At 39.8% G+C, this 23,550-nt stretch overlaps 2 protein-coding genes across 12 annotated transcripts in view; both read right to left on the bottom strand.

Annotated features, from left to right (window-relative positions):
- grin2bb (glutamate receptor, ionotropic, N-methyl D-aspartate 2B, genome duplicate b) overlaps positions 1-226 on the bottom strand; it is a 95,296-nt gene extending 95,070 nt beyond the window's left edge. For all 4 annotated transcript variants that reach the window (XM_057332494.1, XM_057332496.1, XM_057332497.1 and 1 more), the window contains exon 1: positions 152-226. The gene's annotated coding sequence lies outside the window, so the exon portion shown is untranslated. The remainder of the gene's footprint in view (positions 1-151) is intronic.
- Positions 227-10,065: 9,839 nt separating this feature from the next.
- atf7ip (activating transcription factor 7 interacting protein) overlaps positions 10,066-23,550 on the bottom strand; it is a 34,531-nt gene continuing 21,046 nt past the window's right edge. For 2 of the 8 annotated variants that reach the window (XM_057332500.1, XM_057332502.1), the window contains exons 2-14: positions 17,147-17,209; positions 16,014-16,451; positions 15,543-15,927; positions 14,946-15,124; positions 14,700-14,846; positions 14,499-14,573; positions 14,332-14,393; positions 13,481-13,527; positions 12,724-13,404; positions 11,600-11,631; positions 11,421-11,478; positions 11,118-11,227; positions 10,066-10,992 (exon numbers count right to left, since the gene is read on the bottom strand). In XM_057332500.1, the coding sequence (XP_057188483.1) occupies positions 10,534-10,992; positions 11,118-11,227; positions 11,421-11,478; positions 11,600-11,631; positions 12,724-13,404; positions 13,481-13,527; positions 14,332-14,393; positions 14,499-14,573; positions 14,700-14,846; positions 14,946-15,124; positions 15,543-15,927; positions 16,014-16,445 (2,667 nt within the window). In that variant the 5' untranslated portion in view covers positions 16,446-16,451; positions 17,147-17,209 and the 3' untranslated portion in view covers positions 10,066-10,533. Of the gene's footprint in view, positions 10,993-11,117; positions 11,228-11,420; positions 11,479-11,599; positions 11,632-12,723; positions 13,405-13,480; positions 13,528-14,331; positions 14,394-14,498; positions 14,574-14,699; positions 14,847-14,945; positions 15,125-15,542; positions 15,928-16,013; positions 16,452-16,791; positions 16,904-17,146; positions 17,210-19,041; positions 19,196-23,550 lie in introns of those variants that run through there. The other 6 variants (XM_057332505.1, XM_057332507.1, XM_057332504.1 and 3 more) reach the window with 6 other exon arrangements.

Genomic DNA, 23,550 nt, shown 5'->3' with positions numbered 1-23,550 from the left:
TCAATGCATGTGTGTGTGTGTGTGTGTATGTGTGCGTGTGTATGCGTGTGTCAATGTGTGTTTTATGTACATGTAAAAAAGGAACACACAAGTACACACACACACACAGACAAACAAATCGGACGGACACTAAACGAGCCGTTAAACCTACCTAGAGGAATATTAAAGCATCCAGGGAAAAAAGAGTGATGCATAAGGAGAGATGGTGGAGGACAAAAAGAACTGCTTTAAAAAAAAGAGAGAAAGAAAAAAAGAATAATTAAAAACTCATAAGGAGGTGTGGAGATGGTTTTTGCATCTCTTTCACAATTCCAATAAACTTTAATTCGGGGAGCATCACACTTCGGCGACGGAGGGAGTGGGAGGAAGGGACGGATGGGAGGAAGGAGGAGGGGAGGATCAGAGGAGTGATGGAAAGGAGGGACAGGTATGGGGGTATGGGGGACAATGAAGGGGTAATTCACAGGCTAATGTGAAAAAGAGTAAAAAGACAAAAAAACTTGCCCCTTCTTTCTCTTCTCTCCTGTCTCGTCATAAATAGACAAAATTATACACCATATAGATGGAGAAATAGATCAGGAGGCAAATGATGGAGAGAGCGAACAAATGAAAGGATGATGTGCCTCCCAGCACCACGATAAGGAAAAAGAAAAAAACAAAACGAAAGAAAAAAACAAATACTCCAGTGCCTTCCGTTTTCTTTCCTTTCTTTTAAAGCAGAAAAGGCTGTCAGTTTGTTTCTTCTGTCCAGCTGTTGCTTTAGTTCTTTCTTTCTTTCTCTCTCTCTCTCTCTCACACACTTTCTTTCTTTCGCTCCCTTTCTTCTGGCTTGTGAAGAAGGAATCCTCCGTTTGCAATAAGTAATAGCCCTTTTCCACCGACAGTGATTGAGGCAGAACAGTAGGAAGAGGTGTAACGGTTGCAATGTCTGCCCAAGAATTCCACACATCGAGACTGATCTCTCTCTCTCTCGCTCATTTTCTCACCCCTCCCATATGGACAGCGAGCTGTGGAGGAGTAGGAGTGAGGCGGAGAAAACAGAATGAGAGGGGTCCCTCTATAGGATTAATGAACAACTGAAAGGGATAGAGAGAAAAGGGAAAGTAAACAATAATACTCTTAACACTGTGTCTGTGTTGGTGTGCTTTCACTCGATCTGTCATCAGCCTCAGTTTTCGGCCTCTTTTCTCAGATGTCTGCGCTCTCTGCCTTTCTCATGGGTCCCTTACTCTGGATTCTTGGCTTGAGCTACTTGTTCTTTTTATCACTTTTTTGGACTTGTCTGCCTCTTGCTCTCTTTTCATACTGATCATTAAAAAAAAAAAAGAGAATATGACGAAAAATACAACATGCCCCCACAGCAGCATCTCAACAGGCAGCGCCTGTGATGAGCATTTATCACTTTAATGAGAAAGGAATTACTCCTCCTGGGAAAAAATAATAATAAATGATATTAATTAAAATAAATAGTCATTGTATTAAACTTTTTTAATGTTTCCATTTTTATTTTAACATCTTATGCTATGTGTTTCTATAATCATTTATGCCCCAAACATGGAGGATGCCTACCCGACGAACCCAGTGAAAACTCACCTTTCCTTTATTCATATTCTTGACTGCTACCCCTGTCATTTATAAGGCGTGGGAAATGTCCTATTGGGCGATTAAACTGTGCTGAAATAGTGGGAATATAACACCTCGTCCTATTAAGCGAATCTTGAGAGTGGGGATACAAGTTACAGTATGTGCACCTGTCACATGGATGGAAATATCAAACACCGGCTCACAACTGAAGGTCATTTGGAGAAAACTCAAATTGAAGTGATGGAAGACCAGTAAACTCAACAGTGTCACCTGCAGAACTTCCCTGCACAATGTGTTCGTATCACATCCCAACAAGCACCATGGCATAAGTACGTTTTTCTTTCAAATGTCATACAAAATTACGCAATAATTGAGGGGTATACACATTAATAATATACCTTAATAAAAACTAGGGCTGCAACTAACGATTATTTTGATAATCGATTAGTTGGGCGATTTTTTTTTTTTTTCCGATTAATCGGATATCATTGTAATTACATCTTTTGCTTATAATAAGTAAATCAGATGGGAAAAGTATACACAACTGAACTCATTAGCCTTCTCCCAAAATGTTGTGAATGTCTCCATAATTAATACACCTGGTGAGTTGATTCAGGTGTGTCATATTAGAAGCAACTGACAATAGTCTCTCCCAAATGTGGGAGCGAGGGGAGGGTCGGCCAAGGAAATCATTTTTTGTGCCGTGAAAAGTGAGATATTTGGCATTCGAATGTAGTGAAGTACAGTAAAAAGTAAACAGAAAAAGTAATACTTAAGTACAAATACTTCAAAAATGTTTTTAAGTACAGTTCTCAAGTACCCACCTCTGAACTTAATAAACCACCAAATCAGGGTATTTATCCTAAAATGTACTTTGCAAAGTTCAAACGCCACAAATTGGGTTTTATTAATATAATCTTTAATTTTGTCATTTAAACACCTCTCCCCTTTAAACTTTAAAACTGCGCAGCTTGAAGAGATGCATGCAAAACACGTCTGACTTTAAAACTGCGCACCTCGAGCTGCATGGAGAGACGCATGCACCAAGAGACACGTGTGACTTTAAAACTGCGCAACTTGTGCAGCACGGAGAGACGCAACCACGGAGAGACACGTGTGACTTTAAAACTGCGCACCTCGCGCAGCACGAAGAGACACGTGTGACTTTAAAACTGCGCACCTCGCGCAGCACGAAGAGACACGTGTGACTTTAAAACTGCGCACCTCGCGCAGCACGAAGAGACACGTGTGACTTTAAAACTGCGCACCTCGCGCTGCACGGAGAGACACGTGTGACTTTAAAACTGCGCACCTCGCGCTGCACGGAGAGACACGTGTGACTTTAAAACTGCGCACCTCGCGCTGCACTGAGAGACACGTGTGACTTTAAAACTGCGCATCTCGCGCAGCACGAAGAGACGCATCCACGGAGAGACACGTCTGACTTTAAAACTGCGCAGCTCATGCTGCATGGAGAGACACATCTAAAATGGTAGTTTTAAAAGGGAAGAAGACGCGCTTGATTTATAACTGCGTGACGTCAAGTGACGTCACAGACCAACTAATCGATAATGAAATTCGTTGACAACGAATTTCATTATCGATTATTATCGATTTTATCGATTAGTTGTTGCAGCCCTTATAAAAACATATTTCTTACATTCAGAAATAAAGAAATGGAGAATAAAGTACATCTAAATAATGCATTTGTCCTGTCATCCATTCCCACATGCTTACACGCCGGTGTAACAGTCCGTTTTTTACGTGAAAAGGCACAAATATCTACAAACTTACTATGGTCTCACTACAGTAACCCTAGTGTAACCAAGGCATTTATAGTACAACTATGGTAATACAAATAGTTACTTTTGTGCTCAAAAGCGTGGTATTTTAACCTTTACATGACTAAAACCACTGTTTGGTTAGCTAATCCTTTCGAGGCTAGAAATGTGCTACCATATCATATTTGGACAAAGTCTATGTCGGTTTACAAAGAAAAAATAATGTTACACTGCCCCCATGCGACCAAAATAGGGAATACATGTAGGTACACACAAAGATTCCTTTTAAACATTGGCTGTGTCTCATTTCGTAAGGCTGCGTCCTCCAGAGGTCTCATTCGAAGGCTGTTACGTCATCGAGGGTGTCTCGTTTCATAAAATCATGTAGGACTCTCCAGAGGCACCCTTCAAATGCGACCTTCTTAGACAGAAATTTGACAGTTGCTAGAGATAACCCACAATTCTTTGCGTCGGCCAACGTCTGTTATTTGAATAGCTGTTGCCGTTATTATACGGCAACAGCTGCACATTCAATCAAATATGTGGTGTTTAAATGTTAACTGTTTACAATTTGTGTCACGTTTTTTTAATCTTAGCAGGCATGTGTAGTAAATAGGTTTACAAGTGTTTAATGATTTTTAAACGTTTTTACACAGTAAGGCAAAAATTGTATATTTGTTTAACTCTTTTGGCATTGTTTAGGGTAGAAAGTAACCAACTTTTTACCTCTTAAATCATGTAGAAATCATTTTAATTAATTTGACAGGTGTGCGAGTGCAACGTGTTGTCATAGCAACGTGGTATTTCCCGTTTCCTTTTCTGCCAGTATGTCCTAAGAAGGACGTCTCGTTTAATTCTAAGTTGAGAATCCTCCGTATACCGCATCCTTTAGAGGATGATACCTCTGGAGGACCCAAGGACGCAGCCTTACGAAACGAGACACGGCTTTTGTTAGCGTGTCCATGTACCTCAGGCACGTGCACAGATAGGGCTCAACCTGTGCAGAGCACATGCCGGTTTTGCCCTTATATTCCGAAGTGCCCTTTTATGGTAGTGTTTTTTCTTCTTCCATTAAATCAGTGCTATTGGTCACCCTTTACGTCTGTCCGCTTGTTGTACAAATATTTAGCCAATGATAGGTTAAAAAGAGCTTGTGACTAAATCTTGTTGGATACTCGTACGCTCAAACTGTCAGTAAAACCTCATGGCTCCACCCCCCTCTGTCTTGACTGAACTGCAGTCTTTCAAGGGTAATGTTGTCATTAAATAAAGATCTTATTGTTTGAACAAGTACAGCGTTTTCTTTACGCAAGAAACATTATGTCTAAAATGTTGATTTTGATGTATTTGAGGTCTGAGACATTTGGGACTGGAGAGGTATAGCATTTGCCTGCACAATAGCCTGTGCACACAGTAGCATTTCATCTTTTATAAATGAGATTTTGGTCAAATGTATTTTACAACAGGAAAACTGAGCACCCATATACAACAACGTTGTAACCCGTTGATTAAAACGGTGATGTCGGTGCTTTTTTGATGACGGACAAAAAGCACATTTGCGCACATTCGCTGGTCAAAAACCCCGTAACGTTAACTGCATTTGAGTTTGACGCAAAGCCACTGGATGATTCTCGTCACCTTGGTATCTAAGACATTTGTTTTTTAATTTATGACTTCATTTATTAATAAATCGTATTGTATGGTCGCATGGTTAATTCATGTTCACGCTGTAAAAACTTAACTTAAAAACTTAACAAATTTCTAAAAGTTTGTATTTTTTATTACAGCTACATATATTGGTGATTCCAACCTAGTTTTATGATCTAAAAATATTGTGTAGACATTTGTATGTCATCACCTGCGAATTTTGTGACACCAGTGGTAAACTAATTGCAAACGAGCAGCATTTCATTCTGTTCAATTACAAAATTGTAAACCACTGAAATACTTTACTAACCAGACATGACAAGCTAAAGTGACAGGTGATAAAAGCATATCTCCTCGATGTAAATCAACTTTCGACCCACCAACAGCCACAAGTTGCGAGCAACAGGCCATTTTGATTGTTACGACTAAAGCCCATGCAGCCCGCAGCGAAATCCTATTCGGTTGTTAAAGGGATACTTCGCCCAAAAATGAAAATTCTGTCATCATTAACTCACCTTCGAGTTGTTCCAAATGTGTATACATTTCTTTGTTCGGAATAATGCAACCAAACAGATCTCAACCCAGATTGATTCCCATAGTAGGAAAAAAACAATGGTAGTCAAAAGTGTCCCAGAACTGTTTGCTGTCCTACATTATTCAAAATGTCATATTTTGTGTTCAACAGAACAAAAAAAATGATAAAGTAATTTTTCCTACTATGGGAGTCAATGGGGGTTAAATAATTGCGTGTTTTAGTCTCGGTTTCTTTGTTTCTCCTATTCTCCTCAGCCATTTTGCTGGGTGCTTTGCCACCCAGGGGAGCCTGTCCCGACATGTTCACATGGGAAAGTGACGTCAATGCATACTCTATTAATTTCTATTCAGCTTAAACAGCTATTAATGAGCAACTCACATCGCATATTTAAGCGGAACCCGTTTTCATATTTTCAAAGCAAATTATTTAAATTACATTTTAGAGAGTACATCATATTGTAATTTATAATAACTTGTGCTTTGAGTTATACTGTTGTAGCCATTTATTAATGCTCAATTTATAACAATTTCATGAAAATGATTAACAATACATAAGCAATTATGAATACATACCGAACTATTTAATTTTTAACTTACTGTTATGATGCCAAATATGTAGATCCAACGCCAAGGGAATACATAACTGTAAACCAAGTTTAAAAACTGAAAAAAGTATCGTGTATGCCAAATTATGGCGTTTCTTTACAAAGGGTAAGATACAGGTCGGAGACTGTAGGTGAGTACATGTTAAAAGTGACCAATCAAAGGATCGGAGAAGTCTGCCAGAAGTCAACTCGACGAGCGAGCAAATGTTGAGCAGTTGCGAGAGCATAGAGAGAATTGCGCGCGCGCTCGTCAAAGCATCTGCTCGCGGACTGCGTTTTTCCACGCTCACGCAAGGATTCTTTTCCGTGCGCGGATACTGTTAAGCGCGGCTCGCGGAGCATAAAAGCGCTCTCGCGAGGGTGTGTTTACACTCGAGGAACTGTTCTGCACGAGCGCGAGTTTTGGGTCTGAATAAGAGCCCTCGGCAGTTTCCGGTTGGGTAGACTTAAAGCAAAGAGAAATGGGAAACTTTACAAAAATTTACATTTGGCAGATGCTACATTGCGGCACACCGCAGTGGTATAGAAGTGGCGTTCTACTGTATTTTAATGTTATAACGACATGTAAATTTATCAAAGTATCGTTTCAAATACAGTAGAACAGCACTTCTATATACCACTGCATCCGCTAAATTTAACTATTTTCTCAGGTTCCCATTTCTCTCTGCTCTAAGTCTACCCAACCGGAAACTGCCGAGGGATCTTCCCGTGAAACGCAGAAGTAACGCTTGCAGCCCATTTGGACTGATGAAAGGTGCGGTAAATGAGAAAGAAACGCCATTTTATCTCGCCACACAATACAAATCTGCAACAGTGATCATTTTTAATATTCATATTTTTATCATATTAATAATATAATATCCCCCCACATGTTAGAATAACAGTATAATAACAATATTTTGGCACGTTCAAAATATGTAATCTTTTAGAATTTGCAGAAATGTTGAGGTCTCTGCTCCTACAACCCAGTTTCAAGGCAGTTTGTGGCATAGACACGAATATCCCCATTTTTTCGTGTCAGTGAGCACAACCTTTTTTTAATGTCACTCAGCACGACTTTCTTTTCGTGTCACTCAGCACGACTTTCAATACACAGTGTGTATTTACATTTATATATTTATAACCTGATATCAACAGAAGTCGTACATATTTTAGGATGTGGCTAACCAACACCTTACTTCACCTCAAACCCTAAAATCACAGCCGCAAAGACTAATCTAGTTAAAAACACGAGTTTCATGAGGTGGCAAAACAATGATATGGCTTCCCTAGCCCCGCCCCTAAACCTATCGTCACAGGGGAAAAGTCAAATCATAACAAAACATACCAATGAGATCGTAGGAAATAGGAATTCACACGAATGAGCCACCTTGTAAAATAGGTATGAATTCCAACCAGATTACGTTGGGATATATATATATATATAACATTTGAAAGACATCGCATATCAAAATACATTAGATTGAAAGTCGTGCTGGGTGACACGAAAAAACTCGTGCTGACAGACACAAAAAAAAGGGTAAATTGGTGTCAGTAAACACAAACGAATAGATTACAGTTCGTGACGAATTCACGTGAGACTGTGTTGGATCCTAAAATGCTCTGACTCATCTTGCCATCACTGCTGAGGCCTTGTCCCATTTGTCTTCCAGCACATACATTTTACAAACGTTGTTAATTTTTCTGCCAATTAAATCCCACTTCGTGACAGGTGTCATGTATAGTTACTGAGTTTTGAATTTCACAAGCAATCGTATCAGTGCTCTGAATCTCTAGGGGACAGTGCAACTAAAAACATCCAAAAATGTGCTGTTGTGTCTTTGGTTCAAGAGCTAACATTTGCATGTTACAGTTGGGACATTGAATAAAAATGTGCATCAACAGATGTGATCACACATCAGAAGCTGTTACCTTAAATTGTAGCTACGTAACAACGTTTGTCATGTTATCGTCTTAAAAATGTTGTTGATGGTAGGAATACTTTCTTGCGCATCTTATTTCAAGCGTCAGTTAAAGGAGTAGTTCACTTTCAAAATAAAATTTCATGATAATTTACTCACCCCCATGTCATCCAAGATGTTTATGTATTTGTTTCTTTAGTCGAAAGGAAATTAAGGTTTTTGATGAAAACATTTCAGGATTTTCTCCATATAGTGGACTTCAATGGACTCCAAACGGTTGAAGGTCAAAATTACAGTTTCAGTGCAGCTTCAAAGGGCTTTAAACGATTCCAGACAATGAATAAGGGTCTTATCTAGCAAAACGATCGGTCATTTTCTAAAACAAAAATGCATATGCTTTATACGCCCACATCTGCGTGTTTACAGCAATGTGACAGAAAAGCCAGTGAAAATAAAATTATTTATTCCTCGTATTGTTTGTATCACAGCAGTAAAAAAAATCACGCAAACTTTTGATAGAGTATGTCTATCAAAATATATTTCTTATCAGTTAAGCAGCATGAAGAGGAAAACGAACCAGTAAGGCCAGTGTTTAATAATTTATTTAGTTTTTCTATTTAGTTATTTATTTCTTCGATTTCAGTATATGTATTTCTACATTGTTTTTTGAAATGCTTTGTTTATTGAAACGAAACTGTGCAAGCGTTTCCATTAACAGTAAAGTTTGATTTTATAAACGTCAGCTCAAGAGCAGAGTGCTGTGTGAGGTGATGGCCTGTAGGCTACACTATAACCTTTCTGTTATTTAAACTTTGCGAAGTGATATGGACCTGTAGTGCGGTCGGCGGACCTGGAACTCCTTCATAGGTGTGCATTTACCGAAAGTTAACGCATACCCATAAAACGTTTGTCAACCAATCAGATTAAAGCATTCAACAGCCCCGTGGTATAAATTGCGATACAAACACGATTACAATATGCATTGTAAAGCTATGTTGATGTCTATCAATAGAGATGCATGTGATCGGCATCATTTTGAAGAAGCTTCTTTCTTAGGCATCTTATTTGTAATTTTAGGTTAAAATGTAGTTTTGTTTTATTAAATGTACATACTGAAGATTCAATAAAATCAATCAAGGTTAATTATATAAGTTGTACATGCAACAAAAACGTTGTTGGACATTTTTAATGTTCCTTGAAGTTCATAATTTTTCTTAAAATTGTTCAATATCAGGATACTCGATCAATATCGTGCAAGCTGCAGTGCAGGTGTCTACACCAGGGCTGCGTTCAGCCCCGACAAAACGTTTTTAAACGGAAACGGTGGTGCGTTGAACACCTTGTTCTGATGATACAAGAGTTGAACTATGGCAGCTGAGAAGGCCGTTCTTTGTGTTCTTTTTGAATAATTTTCGGAGCCTGATGAAATCGGTATAAATACGTGTTTAATACTGCAAAATCCACGTTTTCTAATATCTTAAATTGTTGCGTATATCGAGCTGCAGCGGACACATTTGACTTTCTTGGACCCATTGTGCGAGCCGTCTCTTTAATACCTCGTGGGTTTATATACATGTTGCAGCTGATTGGGCTGACATTTTTGACACACCCACCAAACGCCAGAAAACATATCTCAAACGAAGTGCGCATGCCCAGTGGAGGTGGCTGTATCCCTTCTAGCCAAAACCCAGCACACCGTTTCCAGGAAACATGTCGTTCAACCCGGACACCGTAGCAAAACGTTGCGCACCGGTTTGAGCTTGAACGTGTCCCGGGTGTTGTATCAACGATGTGAAAGTCGGCCACAAGGTGGTGCTATTAAACGTGAATTAGTGCTTCTCAACTCTGTCCACCTTCTCAAACTGCTTGGCCCAGATGGCCTCTTAGGGTTGTCAGTGCTCTGTAACCTCAAAGGACTAAACTAACCCAAAATCTGCAGTTACATTAATAGCTGAAGATTTCTCATTTATTGCATTTATTAATTCACACTGTAGTCATTTTTAAATATATCAATACTTTTATTGAGTGTCATTTTTGGAGTGTCTGGGTACCAGACAAAAACATTACAAAACCTTGAACACCTTTACTTTCTCACCCTGTAACTAACGGCCGGGTCGTGCCATGGAACATCTGTGCAATGTATTGAAAATTGTTTTATTAAAAAAAATCACCTTAAAAAAAAAGAGAAATATTTAACTCTGTACAGTTTGCACAAGAAAAATACAATTTCAAGCACAATAGAAGTCCGCAAATTCCCTCCTCATTGCAAAATAAAGACGAAACAAATAGTGTGTGCACATCTGTGTGCGTTAATAAGTATCTGTAGTTCCATTTACATTAGACAACCAATTGAATTCCCTACCATTTCTAACAACACGAAGGGCCAGACTAAACCAGTGGTCTGCGAAGTTAATTCTGTAACAATTACAAATCCGTCATCGAGTGTCCTTCGGACTACACCACATCTGCCTCGGAATAAGTTTAGGATGAAGCTGGATTAATGACATCAGTGCACTGCGGTTCGCAGAACGGCCCGAAGCGGCTGTACACATCTTTCGCCCTGACGGCAAAATAATATGTTGACCCCGACACAAACTGGGTCAAGGTGCACGCCATGGGTAAAGGCAGTGCTTTCACTTCTCCAATCTTCTTCCACAGCGACTGAGCCGAGGGGCCAGTGCTCGCTGCCGCCCCTTGGTTGTCCTGGTGATAGGCGTACAGGTGATAGGTATCCACAGCAGCGCAGTTGCGGTCCGTTTCAGCGACGCACCAGGAGAGCACGATGCCGTTTTGGCTCTGGACACGGGCAAGTTTGAGCTGAGGCTGCTGTGGAGGGGACGTGAGCGCGGCTTCTGGTGGGAGACGTGCGGGTGGAGATGGTGCTAAGGGTAATGGAGGAAGAGAGGTGGAAGAGCTTGGACGGGATAGCGAGGGAGAGTCCTGGAAAAAGGAACCAAAGGTATGAAAGAGAGGCACCGTTTAAAAAACCTATTACATACATGAGAACTACATACAGAACACTACAAAGGTAAATAGAAACAGTGAAAATGATCATGCCCACTCACCACAGAGGTGCGCTGTGCTGTTCGAACACCAGCGTTAGGGGTTGAGCTGGCTAAAGATGATGCACGCTGGGTAGTGATAGGAGAAATTGTGGCTTTCTGCACTCCAGTCACTGTAGAACATCCATAAAGAGAAAACGTATGAGAAAACAAACAAAATTTGCAAAAACAAAGGGGAAATTGTTGAGGTAATCCAATTTAAGAAGCTAATATGTAAATAACAATTTGGTTTGTGCAGGGAAATTCTAACAAGACTTAACATTCATTTGAAGGGAGAAAGTGATGGGGGCATGGTGATTTTTTTACCTTGAACATCATCATCGTCTTCAGTCAGGTCTATCACAGAACCTTTGGGACGGGCAGGCTGTAAATAGATAATGAGTTATGTTTAACTCATTTTATCAACCTATACAAATGATCTTTAATAATTAAATGTTGGAGGTACAATTTGTATCGTCTTGTTGTTTACAATAACACATGTATACCTGAGATGTTGTTTTGGTCGAGGCTTGGTTATCTGTTAAAAACAAGAGGAGACAATTGAGGTTACTAAGAAATGACAGTATTTATTCATTTAACAGGATAACCCCAGCTAACAAGGAATGTTCTCAGAACTTTGAGCTCAGGTTCTCTAAAAGCTCTCTTAGATTTATTTTAAAACGTTAACGTTATGCAAGTGTAACATTACTGTAATGTTAAAAGAGCGTTTTATCAATATTGTTATTGCTAAAGGTTTCAAAAACTGTATAACAATGGTATAAAAACAAACAAAAAATGTTTTTAACACTTCAATAAAAAAAAATCACGTTTTTATAAACTAATGGCAATGTTAGATAAAATTGGAACGAGAGCCCTGTGCCATATTTACTCACATACTTTTGAATGTTAATGTAGTATGTTTTATAACAGAGGAATTTATTTTGAAGCCTACATCCCTTCTAGGATTGTCACAATATCAGATTTTTACGATACAATTGCCAAAACAATGAACAATAACAATGTTAAATCAATATTTATTGAAACGCCTTTGAAAAGTAATTAATGCTATCAGTCAAATTCTTTCATTTGTTTTGGGTCATTTTTGCTAATAAATTAAAAAATAATTTGCCCGGTTTCACAGACAAGGCTTAAGACTAGTCCCAGACTAAAATTAATGTTTGACCTATCTTATTTTAAGATATGTCATGGCAAGTTATCTTCAGTTATGTGAGTGCCATTGTTTTGTCTCAAGATGCAAACCAGTAATGCTTTTATCTAAGGCATTTTTTATAAAAGTGCCTCAAATATCCTAATTTAACTAAGGTCTAGTCCCGGCTTAAGCTAAGCCTTGTCTGTGAAACCGGGCCATTGTGTTAAAATTAATGGCTTAACGAAGTGCTCAGCAATGTAAAGAAGATATGTCATATCACTGACAAATTACTTTCTACTTTTCTTATTTAAAAAACACCCATATTTGCCAGCCAGAAATCCTCCTTTTCCCATACAGTGTTATAAGACCGGAAATTACTCCGCCGACTCTGGCTCACTGGCACCATCTTGTGCAACTAGCGAATATCAATATTACTAGTTACTATCAATACATAAAAACCTAAAGCAGAATGTTATATACCAGTCTTTGAGGCCAGAGCAGAGGCTGGCGGAGGACCCGCCGCAGCCGCCGCTGCCGCTGAACCTGTCGCTGCTGGTCCGGTCGTCCCTGGAGAAGACACGGCCGTAGACACTCCCACGACAGCAGCACACTGTATAGGCGTTCGGGCCGATGTCACAGATATCCCAGTGTTGGGTGAACTAACAGTCCCTGTGCCACCCGGATACACGGCTCTCGCCAATGACATCACCGGAGTCGACAGCGTCGACAGTACGGAGCAAGACGAAGCGATGGTGCCCGATGCCTTCTGAAGAATGAAAGTGGTAGCAGGTGTAGTCGTCTTTGCCTTATTCAAACTGTTAACCGTAGACAGCGATGACACCGGTATTAAACCAACGCTGCCGGCAGCATTGACTAATGCCCCGCTCTGCCCGTTTGCCATAGCTAAAGGCAGCTGAATTAAAAGTGGCTGAATAGACATGGGCTGGCCACTTGATGTTGCCGAGGTGGTAGTCATGACCCCTGTGTTGGGACCCGTCTTTAATAAAAGAGTTCCTGGCTGAGACTGGCCAGTCAGAGAGGTGGAGGAGGGAGTAGAGCTTGTCGTCGTGGAGATGATCTGTAAAATGGGCGCAGACGAGGCCAGTGCAGAGGAGGTTGGGGTAGTCGGAGTGGACAGAGGTTTGGGTTGTGCTGGGATAGCTGGGGGAAAACACAGGTGTTACCTTCAACTGATAAACATATGACCAGTAGTAGTTAGTAGTTTAAAAAAGCTCACCTGTGGCTGCACCGGATAGTTTAGGATCCACCGTGGTTTTAACAGTACTGTGAAAAATAAAATAAATGGTGAATTACAAATAGTAATAAAAAATAATCAAACCACTGATTAAAGCTTTGTGTAAAATCCGTAAGAAAAGTTATTGACCAATTCTATATAAAGTTTCGCAACAGTTGTTGATTTGGCATTCATTGACAAAGTCACATACAGAAAAGTAAAGTAACATGTACATTTGGTTTTAAACAGAGATGGTGATATAGAGGCAACAGGTTACAGATTGGGCAACTTTACAAACTTTTCGTCAACAGGTAAGAGTTAGGGGCCATCCACAAGGAATGCATCTTTGCGTCTAAAAATGCAAGACGCAGCGCTGGAATGGTTTTTAAAAAAGCGTAGTGTAGAACACTAGGGTCTGGAGACATCTCCGCCAAGTTGCCTTGTCATGCCAACATGCTACTGTAAACAGATGCTCGCAACGGTTGCCCCACGACCAAATTCTTCGGATTGGTTCACTGCTTTGGAACAGACATTGATGAGCAACGCTGCATTGTAAAACTTGAAATTCTTTTAATTTGACATGGCGTCTTAAAAACACGGCGCTCATGTGCGAGGCGCTGCAGAAGACACGAGACGCGAGCGTAACTGGAATGGAGAAAAGCGCATTGGAATGGAAAAACGCATTTTTCCATTCCAAAGCGTTCTGTGTGAAAGGCCCCCTAGAGGTGATGGGAAGCAGTGTGAAACATGAATACTACATATTCACATTCGCTAGTGTAATGTCCATGCTTCCAAACGCAACCACATTACTACAGTTTAAACTCATGGTGTTTATAAAATACCGCAATGCTTACCGTTGCAGTGTAGTCTGGTTCGTGTTGGCTGCATTGGCGGCCTGAGCAATGGCAGAATAAGCCTGATAAACAAAAATAAAAATCTCATTACCATTGAAATGAACTGTAGTTTTACAGTCACACAACTTAAACCAAATCACACATTAGAAGTGGTGCGCGGTTCTTACCTCTTGAGTTCTCTTCGAGTTCTCCGAGGCCTGGTTAGCAGCACCAAACTTTTTAGCTAGCCGGGAAATCTTGGCCTAAAGCGAAAAAAGAACATTAACTCTAGACCAATATGATTTTCAAACTGTTGACCAGAGGGGCTTTCATATGTGTACAGCATAGCAATGGCAAAAACAAGTGATTCTCTTGCATTCAGAACTCACCTGTAGTGTGTTAATATGTTGCAAAGCATTCTGCTGTTTGTTTGCAGAGTCAATCTTCTCCACTTTCTCCTTCAGCTCTTTTATGCTTCGGTCAAACACTGTCAACTGCAGCACCCGTAGTCGTTCCTCTACCAACTGCTGTACCATCTGATGGGAGGAGGATAAACAGGTACTCAGCTCATTTATACACAACGACAAACGTGTCGTCTGTGGTAATCGACACTTGAAATTGGATAAATAACGCACCTTCTCCAGTTTATGTCGGCTCCCGCCATTGGCCGTAATTTTCAGCTCTAGTTGAGCCTCCAGCTCCTCGCCATCCAGCCTCGCTCGCTTGCCATCTCGTTCGCTCTTGATTTCTTTGTCATTTTCCTCTTTCCCTTCTGATAGGGATCTCTTGGTACCAACAGAAGTGCTGTTGTCAGCTGTCGAGCAAAAGCGACGCAAAAGTTTAGATTTTAAGGCGATGTCTGTGACAATCTCAACTGAGATAACATGTCCTAAAGACACGGCTAAATCTAAATACAGGAGCACATTGAGGTCCTTAAGTAAAAATAACTCCTATTGTAATTTAGTGCTATTGAAGAAAAATGTGATGTGCGATAACTTGCAATCCGATGATAAAATTCGTCAAATAAATTCAAACTATATTAAGATATATTTAAAAACGGAAGTTATACAATCCTTCTCGTTGCTGATTATCCTTCTCATGTTGGAGCACACGAAAGCACATTTGTTTATTACTAGATGTTTGTGGAAACGTACTCCTATTAGATTCTGTTCCAAAATTGTGGTGCTGAAACCTTGCAAGACAGTTGACAAGTTGGGTATCTAGGTTCTCACCTCCGGTCTTCTCAGAAATGCCCTTCTCATCTTTCTGTTCCTTATTCACCACATCAACATTCATCTTCTCCTCACTTTTGTGGCTCCTGTCATCCTTCTCTGCCTGGATGTCATCCTCTTCGCTCAGACACAGAAATCCCTCTTTGACCTCTGGATCGCAGTCTAACCCGGAAGAAGGAGAAGCAGAGAGAGAAGAGGAGATACTTTTATTGCTCGTGTCCTTTTTCTCTTCTGAACCGTCACCAAAAGAGGCTGTGGTCACAAGAGCGTCATCCATATCCATAGCAGTCATCTCCTCACCACGCGTCTTCTCCGTACCTCCATGGTTGAGGACTTCCTTTTTTACTGGCGTTGCTGAAGAACTGGAATGCTTTGATTTACAAGCCTGTGCAAAGAAAAAAAAAAGTATAAGTAAGTTTACGAAAATAAGACGTTTATCGTAACATTTCTTCACGTTCATCTCAGACTCACTTCTTTATTGTCCACTTTAACATCCTCTTTGCTCTCGTTCTCCCCTTTCACGTCCTTAGTTTTTTCATACCTCTTCTTCTCTGGAACGTTCTTGACCGAAGGAGAAGGTGAGTTAGACTGTACGTCGGGTGGAGCGGGAGATGGAGAAATAGAGACAGAAAGAAATGGAGATGGGGAAGAGTCAGATGAATGAGGGGCAGGTGACAGCAAGTCCGTCTCTTTATGATTCAAGTCGTTCTCCTTTACTTTCTCTTTCTCCTTCTCGTGCGTGCCGTTCACCAGGGGTGTCGAGGTGGAAGATGTATAAGAGGCGGAGCTGGGCGGAGCCAAGGTGCTGTGCAATGATTCCAGCTGTTGTCGATCGCTCATCTTCATCGTTTTGCGCGCACGGAAGATTTTCTTCTGAGGCTCCTCTGGTACGGCTACTTCCATTTTTACCTGAGGAAGACACAAAAAACAAGTGTTACGTTTTTAAACAGATTCAGATGATTTTAACTAACAATACTCAACACATGCGATTATTCTGACTTGACTCCAAGTACAAAAAGGGGTTTTCTCAAGACCAACCACTAGGTGTCACTGTGTCATCTCAAAACCCATTTCCTGTTCTAGAATTTTCTTTTGGCCTCGATCACAAAACCTTCCTCTAACTGTAACGAAACCATAACGCTGGTCACATTTTAACCGTTTGTCAAGATTTTCTTTTTTGTAAAGCAGTTCAGCCAAACAGTCTTATAACTCCCAGACCCCGTTGATCAAGACCAATCTGAGCTAATACCTCTGTGACTAACAAGTCCACAAGCCACCAGGAACCAAAAGTAGCTAAACCTGACAAAAACCAAAAACCTTCCCCAGTTCAGCTGACATAACTAGCGAGTAGGAAAGAGTCAGCAGTGCATCTGATTTCAGAACTCCGGGAGGGAGACCTCACATCGTGTCCTCCCCCTTCACTGTGATTGGCTGCAATTCTCAGCCAATAAAAGCAGCAGACTACAGGCTCTGCTAGCGACAAGAAGAGTGCATTATATAATGCAGGCTTTCAAAGCTACTATCGTACTTAAAGAGCTCAAATTCCCGTTAGAGTGTTAAGATGAAAAAAAGAATCATAGTGAAAAGATATTAGTAAGTCTTACCAGGTTTCTGTGATGTCTCGTGTCGTTCTGTTCATGGATTTGGCAGCAAGTTGTTTGAGGGTCCTAAAAAACAAAGAAAAATATATTAAAGCACAAATGTTGATTACGCACATGAATTGAGCTAAATGTGACATTTGATTATTTATTAGTTGTTCATTCTACTACAGATTCATTCTTTTTTTTATTACAGCGGTCTTCATAACTGTGTCTGTTATTCGCACATTCCCCATTTTATAGATTATTTAACTAGTAATGTTGACACATCTTTCTTGTTCTGTATGGACAACAATCCACATTGCAGTTAAGGCCACAGACCACATACAGTACAAGTTTACTGTAATCTGTTAAAAACTGAAAGCAAACCTGTACAGGTATGACATCATTAAAAATGTTTACCCATTAATTTAGTTTAGTTTAATCACATTTTACCAAATATCAATAAAAATATATCAAAAGTATCAAACACAACAGGATTACACAATACAAGACAACACAATACTTTAGAACAATCTATAATCTATCAATTCAATTCTAGTCGAACACAATATTCAGTACAGATGTACACGGTTATTTGATCACGTTTGCTCAAGTTACCCTACTTTTCCTCATCTCTACTTTTCTTTTGTCTACTACACAAAACCACCTTCGATGACCGGCATGCATAACACAACAGTCCGTTGCATTTCTGATGCGCTGCACGATTAGAAATCTTCAGTTTAGCAGGTGTCAATGAAGTGACTCCACTCCTATTTATAACAAATTCAGGTTCTTATGGACAACGCGCAACACCTAAACCTGCCGTCAACAGCAGCTCATGCCACAAGGCCTTGCATCCATGACAACCACTGCAAGCCTTTTTACCCAAACGGGTTGCAAGTTTTACAGTTTGAACTATTCCCCCAGACATCAAAACTATTTTCCAAGGTGTTTCACCAGGTGTAACTTGACTGCACTCAGGAGAGACGAGGAGAGGTAGAGCATGCAACGATGCATTTTCTGCATGCATAAGGAAACCTCACATCTTTGATTCACTCTACTGACGCGAAGACCGACGGCAAACTAAACTAACTTTGTAATCTATTAGGAATTTTCAAAATTCATATTTTAACACACTGTTTAAATTTTGTCAACACACAACAACTGTGTGTGAAATCCTAAAGAGGGAAAGAATTTGCCTTTGCATGCCTCAATGTCCTCTGACAAGCGTGTACACAAAGGGCGTTCATTCTACAAAATGGCTGCTAGTCTGGAGTAAGCTTCTCTTGTTGATCATTGCAGGAGCAGCAGCGCACCCCTCCCCCACCCTGACTGCATGCACAGACGCTGAGGTTGCCGCTAGCTGCACAATGTCAAAATGGTTGCCAGAGCTGTAGTGCACAGTACAAATACTGTGATCTCATGCTATCTCCCAAAATTCCAAACACGCTCTGAGTTTCATCATGAAGATAACCAAGCTAAGACACCACATCTCCCTCTTCGAAGAGAACTGTTCGATTAATATACAAACACACAATTCGGTCATATCCGCGCGATAGCTACCGTTCGATTAATTCTTTGGTAACTGCTAAACCAGAACAACTAAGATAATCAAACGATATCACTAATATTCCAAGACAATATCGACAGTTGTTTTAATCTACACTTTCTGATACAAAATCATCCCGTAAAAAAAAAAACGTCGAAAACCCGGTCACTAGTTGTCGACAACCAGATTGACGATTCCAGTCCTACAGCTCTCACAATCAGCCACTAGACAAAACGTAAAAGTAAAAATGAGAAAAAAGTAAAAAAGGCCATTTACTATACTACACAGTTAGTTCCGCGAATGTGTGAAAACACGAAAATTCCTTAAAAAAGGTATGTTAACAAAAAGAGTAATTCGAATTTTGACGCACCCTCTTCAAAAAAACCAACACAAGTCCATTTACCTTAAGGTAAACAGCAAAAATATCAAAAGTCTTCAAAAAACAAAAACAGCTCAATAACAATGTTGATGTGTACTCTTCAGAAGTAGGCCTTCATTAGAAGCGAGCGCAAAAATGCGAGCATGCCTACTTTGCCTAGCTCACACTCCTCATAGAGAGAGAGAGAGAAACGGAGAGAGACAGAGAGGAAAGGGAGGGGTGCTCACGTGGAGAGGTGGAGCACATTCTTTGTTAAACGATAGCTGTAACTAGACAAAACCGTGTAGCTACTAAACAACTGTAGTGTTACAACCAATTAAACGGTGTTATTTAAAAATAAAATGGCATTTTAACCCACAATCAAACTGTGGGGCTTAATAACAGAACAGCAACTGCTAAAAATTGTAATTGCACAAAAGTGTTCCAAAACATGAAATAATTCATAAATGATCTCTAGAAAAGGACAGAAAATAAAATAGAACACAGAAAAATCACAATTATGTGGTAAAAGAGGAAAACTAGCATGTGCTGAAAAGCAAAACAGGCCCCTCCCCCGCTGCTGCATAACAGGCACTGAGAAAACAGGGTGGAAAATTACTGCGATGCAGACCATACCATTTGAACAAAATCAGGGTGTGACTCACGTGCACTACCACATCTCAACACAAGATGGAGCAAAAGAAAATCATCTGCTCTACTTCATTCTTCCAACTGTTATTAAAAAATGACAACAATTTGTTTTTGTCGTTTCAAACATTCATGACTTTAAAGAAGAACTCGTATAGCACAACAACACCGCTGTGGTAGTACCTGTGCTATTGCACACACAGCACTTTGTAACAAAGTTAAAGGTCATCTCCAGCCACGTTTATCTCCAATATGTGTTAACTACTCTCCAATATGTGTTAACTACTGGATGGACAAGAAAGGGGTCATTTCCAATGTGTGATGTCAGACATTTGTGGCATAATCCAAGAATTTGATTGTGTTTTACCAAGATTCTTAGTCGCTGTCATAAACATTGTTTACAATTAACATTGTTTGTGACTATGCGAAGTAAACTAATAACTCACCATAAAGTTATGATTTAAATGCATCACTAAATGCATGAAGTCATAAGGAACAGGTGACAAATAACAAAACCTCGAAAAGACTAAGAATAAATGACCTTCAACATTCTTTCTGGTTGTATGTGCATTAACCGCTAGACAAATTTCCCTGTAGCGCTCATGCAGGTAACTGGGACACTTGGGACACTTCCCAGTTCCATTCATCCTTCTCCCTTCCTTTTCTGTCACTTCCTGCTGTGCACGTAAATAAAAGTGGGAAAAGGGGAGGACAACACCAAAACAACACGCCGCTACTTCTGGCTCAAGACAATAAAGCAAGTCCCATCCGAATTCACATCCTAATGCTAGTTCAAATGTGAAAAGATGACAGATGACAAATCTACATTTTATTAATATTTCATGTCATGGAAATGCCTGAAGCAGCTTCGTGGAGAATTCCAGTTCAACGTCGGAATAATTCTCTCCATTTTGAAACTGTTGTGTTTTAAAGACCTGAAACGAAAAGTTTGAGGTTTAGCGAGTCATATGGTTAAGTTTAAGAACCACACATCACTAAAACACAAATTCAGTGAAAGATCTGTCAGACTGATACAGTCTTGCGAATTAAAGAAAGTTTGTCAGTGATTCATCTTATAAGAACCATTGTGTTGCTGCATTTGTTTGCTTTTTAGTGCAGCCAATAAGAAAAACGCAGCAGCAAAAAGAAGATGTGCATGCTCTCATTATTATTTTATGGTCTTCTCTGGTAAAACTGCGTTGGCAGTCATTTGCATGTTGCAGCCAACCAAAATTCCCACCAAATTCCTCAATGCCCAAGGACTCAAGGTCTGTTTATGCCAACAGGCTGTCTGTGTGTATTTGGTTACCACTATCATATTGAAGTGTACAAGCACAAAAACAGACAAAGGCAAAACGAGTCATCAGTGACCAGAACATCCTACACCTTAAGTCTGGAACACACCAAGCCAACAGTTGACCATCAGCAGGCATCTAACTGCTTTTGGCATTGGTCAGCCTGCTTTATGCAGTGTGTTCTGCACCATTTTCAGTCAATTCAGTGTGTGGAACCAGAGAGATATCGCTCTGATTGGCTGTTTAGCTTGGTTTTTTATCTATGATAACTAAGAAGTTAAAACACAAATGTAAGAGTTTAAGCAAATAATACATTTGAATTGTTCTACTGTGATCTGTATTTAAAACTACGTTGATATTACAACCCTCATTTAGCTGAGCACACAATAGCCAAAAGATAACGGATAAAATACGAGGGGATAGGTACACATCCAGTATAGGTTCATATATGAAAGCGAACCGTTCCCATTCCAGTATTCTGTACAGTTATACGGGTGTATATTCTGCGCGTGTCTGCTCCATCAATCACAAGCAGAACACTACATCCGTGCACATGTTCTGTAAGACATTCACTCCTATGTTCTAAGGTCCACTGCAATCTTTGCCACACAGGATCTCTTTTTTGTTGTGTACTTTAACGACACAGCTTTGCATACACTACATATTTGACATTTCAACTTAAATTTTAAGTAAAAAACACTCCTTCCGCACCTGGCCTGGGTGGTTGTAGGTAGTTGTGAAGAGTAGGGCTGTGCAATTAATCGAAAATTAATTGTAATCGTCAATTTTGGCTTCAACAATTACAAAAACAAAATAATCGAGGTAAAACGATTATTGTGCCACAATCCATTTTGCAAGGAAACTCTATTTTCTCGTGGTATAAATCCACAGCGCACCCCCTTCTTTTACAGTGGTTCAGCTGTGCTATTTCTTTAAATTGCTTTTAAACTGTGAATTCAATTGAAAAATAAAAGTTATTTATATTATGTTGTTTTAAAAGTTAATGAGTAATCGTGTTAAATAATCGGGATCTCAATATTGGCCAAAATAATCGTGATATGTTTTTTGTCATAATCGAGCAGCCCTAGTGAAGAGTGCCTGAATGATATTGCATGGCTAAACCATCGCTGATTGAACAAATATGAGAAAAACTGCGGCAAAGCAAACTTGGGAATTAATTGAACTAAAGTCTTTTATATTGTTAGGAATCCATTGTTTTTTCATGGTTGTGTTTAATCATTCTAATGCCTGGTGAAGGTCCTATTTGGGCAGCCAAAACAGTTTTAATTTAAATAAACTATTTCCCTTATATGAAGTGAGGATTGTGTCTTGTTAAAATCATGTGGGAATAAAATAGAACAGGCATAATATAGCAGCTACGGCGAGGGCAATAAAAAGCTGTATCCTATGAATGTAAAATGAGGTGGAAGTGTTAAAATTTGATCTATTGCTAAACACGCATGTTTTCTCGATTCCGTAATTTTACATTAAGAACTATAGTATTCCACCCATTGCTCTCCGTTGCTTTGCACTAAATTAAAGTTACGCGTTATACTCTTCACTAGCTTTATACTATCCTGATCTGTTAATGCTGCTTATATTGCATGTAAATGTATTTCCATAAACAGCTTCCATAAGCTGCAGACGCTCAGATCCTTTCCTGTTCTTCTAACCGAAAACAAAAACTAAAATGTCTATGTCAAGTAAAGGACTATGTCCGTCTTTCAAATAAGCACATCAAGCATAACCCAAATCCATCTTAGTTTCCAACACAACAACGGTTTATTAAAACAGCTTTGCTGTTGCACTGCTATAGTATGCACAGCCAGCTACTCGCATACAAGACAAGCTCAAACCGGCTGGAACCAGTTAAGCTGTGGATTACGCGTCATAACTCTCCCTCACGTGTCTAAAAATATATTTTTTAAAAAAGCGTGTTACGCTTTCTGAAAGTAACTACTGGATCAAGCTATCAAGTTAACTTTAAAAGGAATCTATGTTGGATTTTCTATTTATACCTTGTCAGTTGTTTGTGTAATGAAATTACATACAAACCCCCAAAACAACTCCTATGGAAATGCATGAAATGGAAAATTTCAGTCAATGGAGCTGAAAAATCCATTTACTAGGTTAGAATCACTGCACAACAGAAGTGACAGAAGTGTGCCGTTTCACAGTGAGGTCTCTTTAAGAGCTCCTCCCCCCTTCTGCCATTTCATACTCTCAGATCTGCACTGCAACACCACAAAATGGCCACCAGCTCGACTGCTGACAAGCCAAACAACTGCAGCTGCACCATTTATGTAAATTCAACATAAATTAACAATAAAGTATCTTGATATTGTGTCATCCTTAGTCTCCCACTACTGCACATTACTGCCAGTGTCCAACTCTCCCTGGTTCCTTGTATCAAAATCCAATCCAGCTGTAAAACCACACGTGGTCTTTATTGCCGTGGATTATTTACTTTCAACATTCGTAGTTTTGACTCCCGATCCATCGTCGATTTTCATATCAAGTGTGTGCTTCTCCTGTGGTTCCTCTGAACTAACCGATCATCCGTCTTCCAGCTTTTCTT

The sequence above is a fragment of the Triplophysa rosa genome, linkage group LG4 (assembly GCF_024868665.1).
Source record: "Triplophysa rosa linkage group LG4, Trosa_1v2, whole genome shotgun sequence".
In the NCBI taxonomy this organism is placed as follows: Eukaryota; Metazoa; Chordata; class Actinopteri; order Cypriniformes; family Nemacheilidae; genus Triplophysa; species Triplophysa rosa.
This window is presented reverse-complemented; position numbering and strand designations above follow the sequence as displayed.